This window comes from Heterodontus francisci, chromosome 5 (assembly GCF_036365525.1).
Source record: "Heterodontus francisci isolate sHetFra1 chromosome 5, sHetFra1.hap1, whole genome shotgun sequence".
NCBI lineage: Eukaryota > Metazoa > Chordata > Chondrichthyes > Heterodontiformes > Heterodontidae > Heterodontus > Heterodontus francisci.
In genome coordinates this window covers 94,248,453-94,264,003 of record NC_090375.1, presented here as the reverse complement: position 1 = coordinate 94,264,003, position 15,551 = coordinate 94,248,453, and the positions used below count along the sequence as shown (strand labels likewise).

General features: G+C 44.9%; 1 protein-coding gene and 1 long non-coding RNA gene across 11 annotated transcripts in view; one reads left to right on the top strand and one right to left on the bottom strand.

Moving 5' to 3' along the window:
- dtna (dystrobrevin, alpha) overlaps positions 1-15,551 on the bottom strand; it is a 437,687-nt gene that overhangs the window by 97,501 nt on the left and 324,635 nt on the right. For 6 of the 9 annotated variants that reach the window (XM_068031788.1, XM_068031787.1, XM_068031789.1 and 3 more), the window contains exons 11-12: positions 13,986-14,063; positions 13,189-13,281 (exon numbers count right to left, since the gene is read on the bottom strand). The exons of the other annotated variants lie outside the window; for them this stretch is intronic. In XM_068031788.1, the coding sequence (XP_067887889.1) occupies positions 13,189-13,281; positions 13,986-14,063 (171 nt within the window). The remainder of the gene's footprint in view (positions 1-13,188; positions 13,282-13,985; positions 14,064-15,551) is intronic. 9 annotated transcript variants of the gene reach the window in all.
- LOC137369962 (uncharacterized) overlaps positions 13,698-15,551 on the top strand; it is a 45,212-nt gene continuing 43,358 nt past the window's right edge. For both annotated transcript variants that reach the window (XR_010975053.1, XR_010975052.1), the window contains exon 1: positions 13,698-13,885. This is a non-coding gene — a long non-coding RNA (uncharacterized lncRNA). The remainder of the gene's footprint in view (positions 13,886-15,551) is intronic.

Sequence of the window (15,551 nt, the reverse complement as noted above, 5' to 3'; positions counted from 1 at the left end):
AAACAGAAAATGCTGGAAATACTCAGCAGATCTGTGGAGAGAGAAGCAGGGTTAACATTTCGGGTCAGTGACCCTTCTTCGGAGTTAGAGTTTTACAAAAGTTGACATAACTTTCAGGTCAATGACCTTTCATCAGAACTGGAATCAGAAATATTTAATAGACATGCTTAAAATTATGAGGGGTTTTGACAGAGTAAATAAGGAGAAACTGTTCGATTGGTGGGAGGGTTGGTAACCAGAGGATGCGGATTTAAGAAAATTCACAGAAGTACCAGAGGAGAGATGAGATTTTTTTTTCCTTACACAGCAAGTAATATGGATCTGGTATACACTGCCTGAAAGGGTGATGGAAGCAGATTCAACAGTAACTTTCAAAAGGGAATTGGAAAAATACCAGAAGTGGAACAATTGGCAGGATCATGGGAAGTGGGACTAATTGGATAGCTCTTTCAAAGAGACAGCACAGGCACAATGGGCTGATTGACCACTTTCTGTGCTGTTAGGTCTAGTGATTGTGGAGTGCCAGCTTCAGCCTGTGGCCTTGATGACACAGAAATGCTGCAGCCACGTAGAAGCAGAACAATGCAAGGGCTAACCTTGCCTGACTCACAAAGGGTGGAAATTCATCTAGACCCATTTTTGGGTTCAGAATCTGGAGGCCTCAGGCTTTATTTGACGACAAATGCTAACACCAACTCCAAATCCAGGGGAAAAAAATTGGTGCAAGAACTCACTTCATAGTTGGATTACAATCAAATTGCAGAATTAGGAATCACCCTTTTTTTTTGTTTTTTGTTTTGAGATACAGCACTGAAACAGGCCCTTCGGCCCAACGAGTCTGTGCCGACCATCAACCACCCAGTTATACTAGTGCCTCTCTTCTGTGCTCGTTTACATATCCTGTTGCATCTATGAAATCTACCCCCTCTGGCTACAGCTTGAAAGGTAAAAGGTTGCTGAGCTTCCTTGAGCAGCTTGGGCCTAAAGGGCCCATCTCAACACGACGTGGGCCAAGCAGTCTGGCCCAGCTGGCTGTGCAGCCCTAGCAAGAGTACTAGTGGAGTGGGTATTGGCAGAAGTAGGTATGCTGTCATCTTGACAGAGAACAGCAGGAGCCTCTTCCATGATCCAATGCAACTCTCCTGGAGCTGTGCCTTAGTACTTCTATCTCTTTGCCAGAAAATAAATAGAGTGCGGGAATGATATGATACTATGGAAGCCAAAGTCAACCCTGTACATGAGAGTGACAATGGAAGCAACAGAATTGTCGTCCATGGCTCCATTACAGTAGGCCCTACTACCCGGTCTGTGGAACTGATCACTTGCTCCATGGTTAAACAGCATGGTCTCCATTTTCTGCATGAAGCACCAAGACAAGTTGGAACTGGAAACCTCCATGCTCTCAGCCATTGTGTGCAAGTTCTTCGGCAGGCAAGTCAGGATACTTAGCATTTCCTTTTTTTAAAAATTCTTTCAGGGGTTGTGAACATTGCTGGCAATGTCAGCATTTGTTGCCCATCCCTAATTGTCCTGGAAAATGTGCTGGTGAACTGCCTTTTTGAACCACTGTAGTCCATCATGTGTAGATACACCCACAGTGCTGTTAAGAAGGGAGTTCTAGGTTTCAGACCCAGTGACAGTCAAGGAATGGTGATATAGTTCCAAGACAGGATGGTGTGTGGCTTTGAGGGGAACTTGCAGGTGATGGTGTTCCCATGGGTCTCCTGCCCTTGTTCTTCTAGATGGTAGAGGTCGCAGGTTTGGAAGATGCTGTCGATGGAGCCTTGGTTAGTTGCTGTAGTACATCTTGTATATAGTACACACTGATGCCACTGTGCGTTGGTGGTGGAGGGAATGAATGTTTAAAGTGGTGGAAGGGGTGCTGATCAAACAGGCTGCTATGCCCTGGATGGTTTTCAGCTTGTTGAATATTGTTGGAGCTGCACTCATCCAGGCAAGTGGAGAGTATTCCATCACACTCCTTACTTGTGTCTTGTAGTTGGTAGACAGGCTTTGGGGAGTCAGGAGGTGAGGTACTCACCGCAGAATTCTCAGCCTCTGACTTGCTCTTGTAACCACAGTATTTATATGGCTGGTCCAGTTCAGTTTCTGGTCAATGGTAACCCCCAGGATGTTGATGGTGGGGTATTCAGCGATGGTAATGCCGTTGAATGTCAAGGGGAGATGGTTAGATTCTCTCTTGTTTGAAATGGTCATCGCCTGACACTTACGTGGCGCAACTGTTACCTGCCACTTTTCAGCCCAAGCCTGAATGTTGTCCAGGTCTCGCGACATATGGACACGGACTGCTTTAGTATTTGAGGAGTCGCGAATGGTGTTGAACATTGTGCAATCATCAGTGAACATCCCCACTTCTGATCTTTTGATGGAAGGAAGGTCATTTATGAAGCAGCTGAAAGATGGCTGGGCCTAGGAAACTACCCTGAGGAACTCCTGCAGCGATGTCCTGGGGCTGAGATGATAGGTCTCCAACAGCCACAACCATCTTCCTTTGTGCTAGGTATGACTCCAACCAGTAGAGAATTTTCCACCGATTTCCAATGACTTCAATTTTGCTAGGGCTCCTTGACGCCAAACTTGGTCAAATGCTGCCTTGCAGTTAAGAGCAGTCACTCTCAACTCACCTTTGGAATTGAGCTCTTTCGTCCATGTTTGAACCAAGGTTTGTAAAGGTCTTTATGTTGTCTGATGCAACATAAATGAGATGCATGGAGTCCAGTTCGTTGGAGATCTCAAACAGGTTTATTACAGCTAAACTACTATATATAGTACAGAGCGAACTATTTACAGAACCTTTCTCTAGGTGTTACTGTTGCAGCGAGACTCTGGCTTGTAGTGACATGAATACATCCTGGTACTTGGCTCATTAGCATACTGAGATCTTAAAGGGACATCACTCTTAAAGGCAATCATACAACATCCCCCTTCTTTCCAAAGATAGGTCTCGTACGCTACAAGTAAAAATACATAAAATTAGATATCAAAATTAGTTATACGGGATATAGATTATGACATTTACAAATATAGAAGCCTATATATCATTTCGGTGGTTTGACAACTCTTCCAGATCTGGTTACAGTATAACTTTCCGGGGATGTGGATGTGGTTTGCAGGCATGTTGTCAATGTGTTGGTTGTTGTCCTGTTATTCCATCACACCCTCATCGTCGGAGTGCGCTCTTTTGCGTCCACTGTGTGCAATTGGAGTATTGCACTCTTCTCTAAGTTGGCTTCAGTTCCTTCTCAACACCTCTCTGCTGGATGTTCGAATCTTGGAGGACCAAGGCTCACTGTATACTTCGGATACTGCTGCGGGTAACCATGTTCTCATTGTGGGGTGTATGACCCTGACCTTTTGTTCTATGTATAACTGAGGTAGTTCCGCCCCTGCATGTCGGTAATCCACCAACTTCATTCTCCCCTGTTTTTCGAGCAGCATCTCCTGCATCTCGGAGAATTTGGACAGATGATAACTTGGCAGAGTCGTCTGCACTTGTCTGCCAAACATGATCTCTGCTGGTGATGGTAAGCCCATATCCATAGGTGTAGCTCTGAGGTGGAGCATGGTAACACGAAAGTCTTGTTTCATTGACCTACACTTCAGGAAAAGTTCTTTGACTGTGCCAACCATTCGCTTGGCAAGACCATTAGATCTAGGGTAATGTGGTGAGGATGTCACATGGTTTACACCCCATTTGGCATACATATCCCTGAAAGGTTTGCCCGTATACTGTGGCCCATTGTCAGAAAGGATTTCTTCAGGTGCACCGAATAGACTGAATATGGCACTCAATGTGTCTGTGACGACCGCTCTTGAAGTGTCTTTTACCTGTCTGACAACTGGCAATTTGCAGAAATAATTGGTGACTAAGATAAAGTAGTCTCCATTAACGGAAAATAGGTCAGTGACAATTTTGGGCCAAGGGACTTATGGAATCTCGTGAGGGTGTAGAGATTCTTTGCGTTGTTGTGGCTGGTGGCTCTGGCATGCCTCGCACCTCCTCACTAACCTTTTGATTTCACGTTTATCCCTGGCCAATAAACAGTATATCGTGCCAGTCGTCGTGTTTGCTGTATTTCCACATGGCCTTGGTGAAGTTGTGACAAGATGTTCTCTCAGGAAGCTTTGGGCACAATCATTTGTTTTCCTTTGAAGGGGACGCCGCTCAAGATACCGAATTCATCTCTATAAGACCAAAAGCATCTGAGTGTTTCTGGCACCTCTTTTACCGTGTCAGGCCAACCTTAGAACATAGAACATAGAAAAATACAGCACAGAACAGGCCCTTCGGCCCACGATGTTGTGCCGATCCTTTGTCCTCTGTCAAGGACAATTTAATCTATACCCCATCATTCTCCTTTATCCATATACCTATCTAAAAGCCGTTTGAAAGTCCCTAAAGTTTCTGACTCAACAACTTCCCCAGGCAAGGCATTCCATGCCCCGACCACTCTCTGGGTAAAGAACCTTCCCCTGACATCCCCCTTATATCTCCCACCCTTCACTTTAAATTTATGACCCCTTGTAACGCTTTGCTCCACCCGGGGAAAAAGTTTCTGACTGTCTACCCTATCTATTCCCCTGATCATCTTATAAACCTCTATCATGTCACCCCTCATCCTTCTCCGTTCTAATGAGAAGAGGCCTAGAATGTTCAGCCTTTCCTCGTAAGACTTATTCTCCATTCCAGGCAACATCCTGGTAAATCTCCTCTGCACCCTCTCCAAGGCTTCCACATCCTTCCTAAAATGAGGCGACCAGAACTGCACACAGTACTCCAAATGAGGCCTCACCAAGGTCCTGTACAGCTGCATCATCACCTCACGGCTCTTAAATTCAATCCCTCTGCTAATGAACGCTAACACCCCATATGCCTTCTTCACAGCCCTATCCACTTGAGTTGCAACTTTCAACGATCTATGCACATAGACCCCAAGGTCTCTCTGCTCCTCCACATGCCCAAGAACCCTACCGTTAACCCAGTATTTTGCATTCGTGTTTGTCCTTCCAAAATGGACGACCTCACACTTTTCAGGGTTAAACTCCATCTGCCACTTTTCAGCCCAGCACTGCAACCTATCCAAGTCCCTTTGCAGACGACAATAGCCCTCCTCGGTATCCACAACTCCACCAACCTTTGTATCATCTGCAAATTTACTGACCCACCCTTCGACTTCCTCATCCAAGTCGTTAATAAAAATCACAAACAGGAGAGGACCCAGAACTGATCCCTGTGGCACGCCACTGGTAACTGGGCTCCAGGCTGAGTATTTACCATCTAAGACCACTCTCTGCCTTCTATCAGTTAGCCAATTCTTAATCCAACTGGCCACATTCCCCACTATCCCATGCCTCCTGACTTTCTCCATAAGTCTACCATGGGGGACCTTATCAAATGCCTTACTAAAATCCATGTACACCACATCCACTGGTTTACCCTCATCCACTTGCTTGGTCACCTGCTCAAAGAATTCAATCAGGCTTGTGAGGCAAGACCTACCCCTCACAAAACCGTGCTGACTGTCCCGAATCAAGCAGTGTCTTTCCAGATGCTCAGAAATCCTATCCCTCAGCACCTTTTCCATCAACTTGCCTACCACCGAAGTAAGACTAACTGGCCTGTAATTCCCAGGGTTGTTCCTATTCCCTTTCTTGAACAGGGGCACAACATTTGCCACCCTCCAATCACCTGGTACCACCCCCGTCAACAGAGAAGATGAAAAGATCATTGCCAGCGGCTCTGCAATTTCATCCCTTGCTTCCCATAACATCCTTGGATATACCCCGTCAGGCCCGGGAGACTTGTCTATCTTCAAGTTATTCAAAAACCCCAACACATCTTCCCTCCTAACGAGCACTTCCTCGAGCTTACCAGTCTGTTTCACACCGTCCTCTTCAGTAATACACCCCTTCTCATTCGTAAATACCGAAGAGAAGTACTCATTCAAAACCTCACTTATCTCTTCCGGCTCAACACACAGTCTCCCGCTATTGTCCTTGACCGGAACTACGGTCCCCCTAGTCATCCTCATATTTCTGACATACGCGTAAAAGGCCTTGGGGTTTTCTTTTATCCTACCCGCCAAGCATTTTTCATGCCCTCTCTTAGCTCTCCTAATCCCTTTCTTCAGATCCTTCCTGGCCATCTTGTATCCCTCCAGAGCTATGCCTGTGCCCTTTTTCCTCAACCTTATATACGCATCCTTCTTCTTCCTAACAAGACTCTCAACCTCTCTTGTCAACCACGGTTCCCTCACATGACCATCCCTTCCCTGTCTGACAGGGACATGCTTATCAATGGCCCCTACTATCTGCTCCTTGAAAAAGTTCCACATTTCGACCGTGCCCTTCCCTGCCAGCATATGCTCCCAACTTATGCTCCTCAGTTCCTGCCTGACAGCATCATATCTACCCTTCCCCCAATTGTAAACCTTGCCCTGTTGCACATACCTATCCCTCTCCATTACCACAGTGAATGCTACAGAATTGTGATCACTATCTCCAAAGTGCTCGCCCACCAACAGCTCTATCACTTGCCCTGGTTCATTACCTAGTACCAAATCCAATATTGCCTCCCCTCTGGTCGGGCAGTCTACATACTGAGTCAGAAAAGCTTCCTGGACATACTGCACAAACACTACCCCATCCAAACTATTCGATCTAAAGAGTTGCCAATCAATATTTGGGAAGTTGAAATCCCCCATAATTACTACCCTGTGACTTCTACTCCTTTCCAAAATCTGTTTCCCAATCTGCTCTTCCACCTCCCTGCTGCTATTGGGGGGCCGATAGAAAACTCCCATCAAGGTGACTGCTCCTTTCCTGTTCCTGACCTCAACCCACAGTGCCTCAGTCGGCAGATCCTCCTCGAAAATTCTTTCAGCAGTTGTTACACTATTTCTAACTAACAATGCCACCCCCCCACCTCTTTTACCACCATTCCTAATCTTATGAAAACATCTATAACCAGGTACCTCCAAGAACCATTCCTCCCCCTCACCTATCCACGTTTCAGTGATGGCCACAACATCGTAGTCCCAAGTGCCCATCCACGCCTTCAATTCACTCACCTTATTCCTGATGCTTCTTGCGTTGAAGTATACGCACTTTAACCCTTCTCCGTGCCCATCTGTCCTCTGCGACAGTGCTACCTTCCCCAATACCTCACTACACTCTTTGTCTTTCTGAGTGGACCCACTGGTCCCTGGACTACAAGTCCGGTTCCCATCCCCCTCCCAAACTAGTTTAAACCCTCCCGAACAGTACTAGCAAACCTCCCTCCCAGGATATTGGTGCCCCTCTGGTTCAGATGCAGCCCGTCCTGTTTGAACAGGTCCCATCTTCCCCAGAATGCAGTCCAATTATCCAAGAACTGGAAGCCCTCTCTTCTACACCATTCCTGCAGCCACGTGTTCAGCTGTGCTCTCTCCCTATTCCTAGCCTCACTATCACGTGGCGCCGGCAACAAACCAGAGATAACAACTCTGTCCGTCCGAGCTTTCAGCTTCCAGCCTAACTCCCTAAACTCACTTCTAACATCTATGATGACTCGCCACAGTGCCTTCAGTTGTGGGTCACTGGCTCTTTCTGATTGTAGTTGGTCACATTTGTGCTGGCCAAAATGCAATAAATCGGTTTTGAGCACATCTTCCACCTCGATGTCCATGCTGTCTACTTGCAGATCCAGTGGAACTTCTTAATTCTTGCTGGGTTTGGCAATCTGCTCAGCGTATCCGAGGTGACCATTTTGGTACCCAATTTGTAGCAGATGTCGAGTCGTACCGCTATACTTTCACTAACAGCCGCTGTAGTCGAGGTTGTGTGCTTGTCAATGGTTTGCGCCAGATAATCTCCAGTAGTTTGTGGTCGGTTTCCACCATGAACTGATTACCGAGTAGGCAGGTGTGGAACCTTGTGATCCCAATCACCAGAGCAAGTATTTCACGCTCTATGTTTGAGTAATTGGACTCTGCTGAGGATAAACATTTACAACAATCGATGATAGTTTCATGGCATCATTACTGAGACTAGCTTTCAATTCCAAATTTGTATTAATTAATTGATTTTAAATTCCACCAGTTGTCGTGGAGCAGGAGTAGGCAACTTGGCCCCTCAAGCCTGCTCCACCATTCAATAAGTTCATGGTTGAACATATTACTCCACATTTCCACCTACCCCCGATAACCTTTCACCCCCTTGCTCATCAAGAATCTATCTACCTCTGCCTTAAAAATATTCAAAGACTTGGCTTCCTCCACCTTTTGAGGAAGACAATTCCAAAGACTCACAACCCTCTGAGAGAAAAAACTTCTCCTCATCTCTGTCTTAAATGGGCAATACCTTATTTTTAAACAGTGACCCCTAGTTCTAGATTCTCCCACATGGAGAAACATCCTTTCCACCTCCACCCTGTCAAGACCTCTCAGGATCTTGTATGTTTCAGTCAAGTTGCCTCTTACTCAAGCCTAGCCTGTTCAATCTTTCCTCATAAGACAACCCACCCATTCCAGGTATTAGTCTAGTAAACCTTCTCTGTACTGCCTCCAACGCATTTACATCCTTCCTTAAATCAGGAGACCAATACTGTACACAGTACTCCAGATGTGGTCTCACCAATGCCCTGTATAGCTGAAGCATAACCTCCCTACTTTTGTATTCAATTCCCCTCGCAATAAACTATACTATTCTATTAGCTTTCCCAATTACATGCTGTACCTGCATACTAAACTTTTGCGATTCATGCACTAGGACACCCAGATCCCTCTGCATCTCAGAGCTCTGCAATCTCTCACCATTTATATAATATGCTTTTTTATTCTTCCTGCCAAAGGGGACAATTTCACACTTTCCCACATTATACTCCAATTGCCGGGTCTTTGCCCACTCACTTAACCAATCTATATCCCATTGTAGCCCCCTTATGTCCTCTTCACAAGTTACTTTCCTACCTATCTTTGTGTCATCAGCAAACTTAACAACCATACCTTCTGTCCCTTCATCATGCCATTTATATAAAGTGTAAAAAGTTGAGACCCCAGAACAGATCCCTCTGGCACACCACTCGTTACATCCTGCCAACCAAAAAATGACCCATTTATGCCTACTCTATTTCCTGTTAGCTAGCCAATCTTCTATCCATGCCAATATGGTACCCCCTACACCATGAGCTTTTATTTTCTGCAATAACATTTGATGTGGTATCTTATCAAATGCCTTCTAGAAATCTAAGTTCAATACATCCACCAGTTCCCCTTTTTCCACAGCACAAGCAACTCCCTCAAAGAACTCCAATAAACATGATTTTCCTTTCACAAAACCACGTTGACTCTGCCTGATTACCTTAAATTTTTCCAAATGCCCTGCTATAATGTCTTTAATAATAGCCTCTAACATTTTCCCTAAGACAGATGTTAAGCTAACTGGCCTGTAGTTTACTGCTTTCAGTCTCTCTCCCTTTTTAAATAAAGGAGTTACATTTGCTATTTTCCAATCTAACGGAACCTTCCCAGAATCTAGGGAATTTTGGAAAATTAAAACTGATGCATCAACTATCTCACTAGCAACTTCTTTTAATACCCTAGGATGAAGTCCATCAGTACCCGGGGACTTGCCAGCCCGCAGCTCCAACAATTTGTTCAGCACTACTTCCCTGGTGATTGTAATTTTCTTGAGTTCCTCCCTCCCTTCCATTTCCTGACTCACAGCGAATACTGGGATGTTACTTGTATCCTTAATAGTGAAGACCAATGCAAAATACCTGTTTAATTCATTAGATTGTGTCTCTGGATTAGTAGTTCAGTGACATTACGACTACATCCACCAGTGCCTGGACCTCCCTCCCTCTGCACTGCTCCTCAGGTGTGGGCGGGCCCACGAAGACTGGGTGGATTAGAACCATGGCAGGTGGGCTCTTTCCTAATCTTGCGCATTCTGTCCAGCTTACCTACCACTACACCTTTCTCTGGCTAGTCCCTAGGGAGCAAGTGCCGCTGCCCCTTTGTGACCCTTGCAGCACATTCCCTCAGTCAGTCCTGGCACCTTTATACACCCCCTCATTCAGTGCTGGCACATTTTTATACCCCCTCAGTCAGTCCTGGCAACTTTACACCCCTTCTGCTCTCATCCAGCAATGTGATCCATTCACCACCCTCCCTTCTGCCACACATTGGCTCTCCAGATGGATAGCTGGCAGAGGCAGCACTGAGCTCTCACCTCCTTACTGCCTCCTTTAACCAGGCAGGGCTCTGAAACCCCATGGTTCCTGGGTACCATTGACGAAGTTAGAAATGCACCCTAAAATTTGCCCTTTTAACTCCCTTAATAGAGGTCCCGCCGGGTCGTTTTCAGAAGTCCGCCTGCCATGACTTCTGCTGCTTGTAATATCTGGAACTGACTCCACGATACTGGACTTCTGGCCGAACGCATTCCAACCGCATTTTACAGTTCCCCTGCTGCAGCCTCTAACCTCGCTCTCAGTGGCCTGGTAATATTCCAGCCATTGTTTCTCTGCCCACTCTTGTCTGAGAGTTGGCGCTCAGCTTCTGCAAGGTAGAGATTGGTACGCAGACAACCACAGCACCACCTTTGTCAGCAGGTTTGATAAGAATGTTGGGGTTTGACCTGAGAGAACGGAGTGTAGCAAGTTCGGAGGGAGACAGGTTAGAGTGAGCGAGGGGAGTGGAGAAATTGAGACAGCCAATGCCACACTGAGTTCTCAATGAAAATATCAAGAGTAACAGGCCAGAGGGAGGGGTCCATATGGAAGGAGAATACTGGAGGCAGTTGAAAGGGCCTGTTAGTTGTGGGGAGGACTCCTGGTCAAAGAAGAGAGCCCGGAGGCGAAGAAGACGGAAAAAGAGCTCAACGTCATGCCGAGCGTGAAATTCATTAAGGTGGGGGCATAAGGTGATAAAACTGAGCCCTTTGTTAAGTATAGGTCGTTCAGCGTCAGAGATGGGAAGGTCAGAGGGTATTGTGAATACACGGCAAGAGGTCAGATAAGATGAATGGAGGAGGGGAGGGTTAAAGAGGAAGATACAGGGGAGGGAAGGGGTTGATAGAATGGGTAGATGCTTATGATGTCCTCAGCTTGGAAGAGTGCCCTGCAATTTCATTTCAGCAGGGTTAGGGGAAGAATAGTCCTTTCTACTACACAAAACCCAATTATCGGGAGGGTGAAATTTCCCTTCCTGCTGGGCCCTGTTCTGATCACAATGGTGCCAGGAGTGCTTCTGTTCATAAAACTCAGTTTAAAAACTACGTAGGTGAGGTTACTTTCTTCTTTCACATCAGTTTCACATATGTAGTGGCCGATAAACAACTGATGATGTCTGTGTTTAAACAGCCAGCATTACCAGCTTTCTAAAAGGACGGGACGAGTGCTTAGAATGGTTTTCAGATTTGCTCCCACTGCGATCATAACTCTTGTAACATCACACTTGAATCTGATTAGCTCAAATGTTACTCACGTAACAGTAACAAGAAATGCAGCAAAACCTGGACAATATCCAAGCTTGGATTGATCCAAGTGGCAAGTAACATTCGCACCACACAAGTGCCAGGCAATTACCATCTCCAACAAGAGAGAATCTAACCATCTCCCCTTGACATTCAATGGCATTACCATTGCTGAATACCCCACTATCAACATCCTCGGGGCTACCATTGACCAGAAACCGAACTGGAGTAGCCAGATAAATACCGTGGCTACAAGAGCGGGTCAGAGGCTAGGAATCCTGAGGCGAGTAACTCACCTCCTGACTCCCCAAAGTCTGTCCACCATCTACAAGGCACAAGTCAGGAGAATGATGGAATACTCTCCACTTGCCTGGATGGGTGCAGCTCCAACAACACTCAAGAAGCTCGACACCATCCAGGACAAAGCAGCCCGCTTGAATGGCATCCCATCTACAAACATTCACTCCCTCCACCACCGATGCACAGTGGCAGCAGTGTGTACTATCTACAAGATGCACTGCAGCAATGCACCAAAGCTCCTTGGACAGCACCTTCCAATCCCGCGACCTCTACCAACTAGAAGGACAAGGGCAGCACATACATGGGAACACCACCACCTGCAAGTTCCCCTCCAAGTTACACAACATCCTGACTTGTAACTATATCGCTGTTCCTTCACTGTCGCTGGGTCAAAATCCTGGAACTCCCTTCCTAACAGCACTGTGGGTGTACCTACCCCACATGGACTGCAGTGGTTCAAGAAGGCAACTCACCAGCACCTTTTCAAGGGCAATTAGGGATGGGCAATAAATGCTGGCCTGGCCAGCGACGCTCACTTCCCATGAATGAATAAAAAATAATCACAACGGAGGAGATTTAAAGCATAACAATGCTAGTGAAAATAACCAATCAATAAAATTGAAAAACTATCAGTAATTGGAATTCAATAAACAGCTGCTCATATTCAGATTGCAGAAACCTGATAATTACAGTTGGTAACTTTTTTTGGCTAAAGACTAATAGCTTTGCAAAACATGTTGGGTAGAAATTGGACCTCTTCCGGCCACCTGAAACAGGTGTTAGGAGTTTCATTAGCATATGCAAGGCACCTAATGCTTGTTTTAGGACCCGTTTGCCAAACTGGGCTGCCCTGAGTAGAGCAAGCCCAGAGCTTGCAAGTGAAGCCAGATCTTCAACTTGAGCTACCTATTCTAACTCCATCTTCCCACTGATTCCACATATCTGTTTATAGTCTTCATTTTCAAATACTCATCTAATTATCTTTTCCAATGTTATGATCTTTTCCTTGATAGCTGGGAGAGAATGAAATATAATGACAAATTGGGAAATCCAAAGATCAGAAATCACACAGGTTACTATGACATTTAGCATAGATCGAAACTAATATTATACCAGCTAAACTTACAGAAGTTGTGTCTAACTACAGTAGATTTTCTTGCAGTAGTTCATACGCAAAGCACTCCATTTTAAATTTCTATTTTATCTCATCAATAAACATCTAAATCTGGAGTTCATCAGCTTTCGCATAAAGCAGTGTGGTATAAGGCCACGTAGCTATTTAATAAATGATCCACATTCACCACATGACGTGTCCTACTTAGTTTTACATGACTAGAACTGACAGATTATTAAAGGATGTTCCTTCAAACATAATTATTTTTGTATTGGGTAAAAGAAACCTCAACTAACCGTGAGGAATTGTTCAGGAGGAGGTTGATATATAGCCCAATCAGAACATGTTCATCACCCAGTCTATCAGCAATATCAAGGCTGTACTGCAACCTAGAATAATGAAAATGTAAAGAAACAATGCAAAGCAAAGAATAAAAAAGAAAACATTGTAAAAAGTAAATGAGAAATTTAAAAGAAAGCAAAAATAATGATACATCTGCACACCCCATTGTCTCTTCTGCTTCAAGGTATTCAATCCATAATTCACCATACTTTTTCACCTTGCAGCATGAAATGGGACTAAAAACTGAATGCGCTGTTTATGAGTAGGGTTGTTTAGTCTAAGAAAGTGAGAGTACATGCATTACTTCTAATATAACATTTGTAATTGCAGAAGTAATTCTACAGATGTGAAGCAGTATACATCTGCTACTTGAAATTCTGTTCTAAGATACTTGGGAGAAATTTGTTTGCGTAGCGCTAGTGACGTTACGCAGACTTGCGTCGATTCTCCGGGGTCGGCAGCACCACGGGCTGATAGCTGCACAGTTCGCACGGCTTTCTTCACTGATACAATTAAGGAAAGCCAAAAGCCATGCTGCGTTCTTCATTGATATTACTGGAGAAAAAACGCGCAGATAGCGGCCCGCGCTGCTGTCTGCCCCCAGGGAATCAACACAAGTGTGCTTCGCGCTGCTAGAAGTCCAAAATATTTGTAAGTATTCACTTTTTTTTGTTAGCATATGTAACGAAATGCTTCTTTTTGTAGTGTTAGTAGATCATCCCAGGTACTGCACATTCTCCTTAATACTCACCCTTTGCCCTTCAGCAAAGCTGGAGCAGCCCTAGCCAGTTGTTTGTTCTGCTCTACTTCATTGCTCTCATCAGGAAAGCTATTTAATGAGACAAGACTAAAGAATAAGCAATAATACTGGGGAAACAGGTTAAAGCAAGACTGTGAACAGCATTTGCAGTGTAATCACATGCCAAAAAAAACCTGAAAGAGCTTATACATGAATAAAATTATAGAAAAAATTTAAAATATATATGACATATGAAAAATCAAAATAAGACTGATCAAAACAGTAATTTTGCTTAGATGGGATCTCAAAGGGCATGACTGATAATAGTATGGGCAAGTGGTACTTTCTCACAAGAAATTCCACATGCACTTTTCAACAGTAAGGGGAGAGAACTTCTAATGAAAAGGAACATTCCCTTGTGTCTCCTGGACTTAGAGTTTGTAAACTTCTTGATCAAGCAGTAGCTTAGGCTGGGCATTTCCTTGGAGTTGTTACTGGCCCACCACTGTAACTTCACTGCAAATCCATTTGTGCCAAATGTTTTTTCCGTCGCACTTGCAGCAATGTTATAGCAGTGGAACAGAAGCAGCTCTGTGGAAATTCCTCTCCTAAGTTTCATGTTTCAAACCAGTACTAGCCTTGTTCTGTATCATTTACAGCAAACAGTGAAGTAGAGTTTTCATTGGTTTGAAATATGAATACCAACTTCAGATTAGCAAATAATTTGGCATGGACTCAATGGGCTGAATGGCCTCCTACTGTCCCATTATTGACTATGTCTCCTGATTGTTGCCACACATTCCCATTTCCTCTGTATCGTGCTAAGTATCCAGTTTCTTCTCCACAGTTAGGTTTCCATAGTGAGTGAGCAGCATTCATTGTTGAGTATCTTTACATTAAGACAGTTACAAACCTCTGAATATAATATCAGTGCAGGTATTGTTTACTACACTTTGAAATTAAATGATGTTTTATAATGACCTGAATTTTGCAGCCAGTGGTGAACAAATGGCGTCACTGTTCATTACTGCTACAGCTGCGCTGACCTTTTGTGGGCTTTTGCACAGGAAATTTCGATAGAGATCCATTTCAGCACAGCACCCTCTACAGAGGATCTGGAACCTGTGTGAGCAGGGCAAGCAACAGTATGTCTCTTCAACCAATCAGATTAAAGTATCTTTGCTCAAACCCGCTGGGGAAAATATCCGATTAGGCCGCATATCGGGCACGCGGATCATGCCAGGTCCTGCTGAGGCAGACAGACAGCAGAAAACTTTGGTGCTGCCAACACATAAACATGCTTGTGCCCAGCACAAAATGCACTGCTGACTGGTTGCATGCTGAGCAGGGAGCCCAGGCATGTACATGACTCGCATGATGCACAACTAGCTTGCACTTCTTAAAGGCAGCCTGCCCCTCTTAAATGGGAGGTGCACTCAGGGTACAGCAGCTGCTTTGGTGAAAGGAAATGGACTGGTAATTGAGCAGCAGGGCAGATAGTAGGCTACAAGGTCCCCAGATGGGGAACAGGAGGCCTTGGTAATGGAGGTCGAAAGAAGAAAAGAGGTTGTGTTTCCA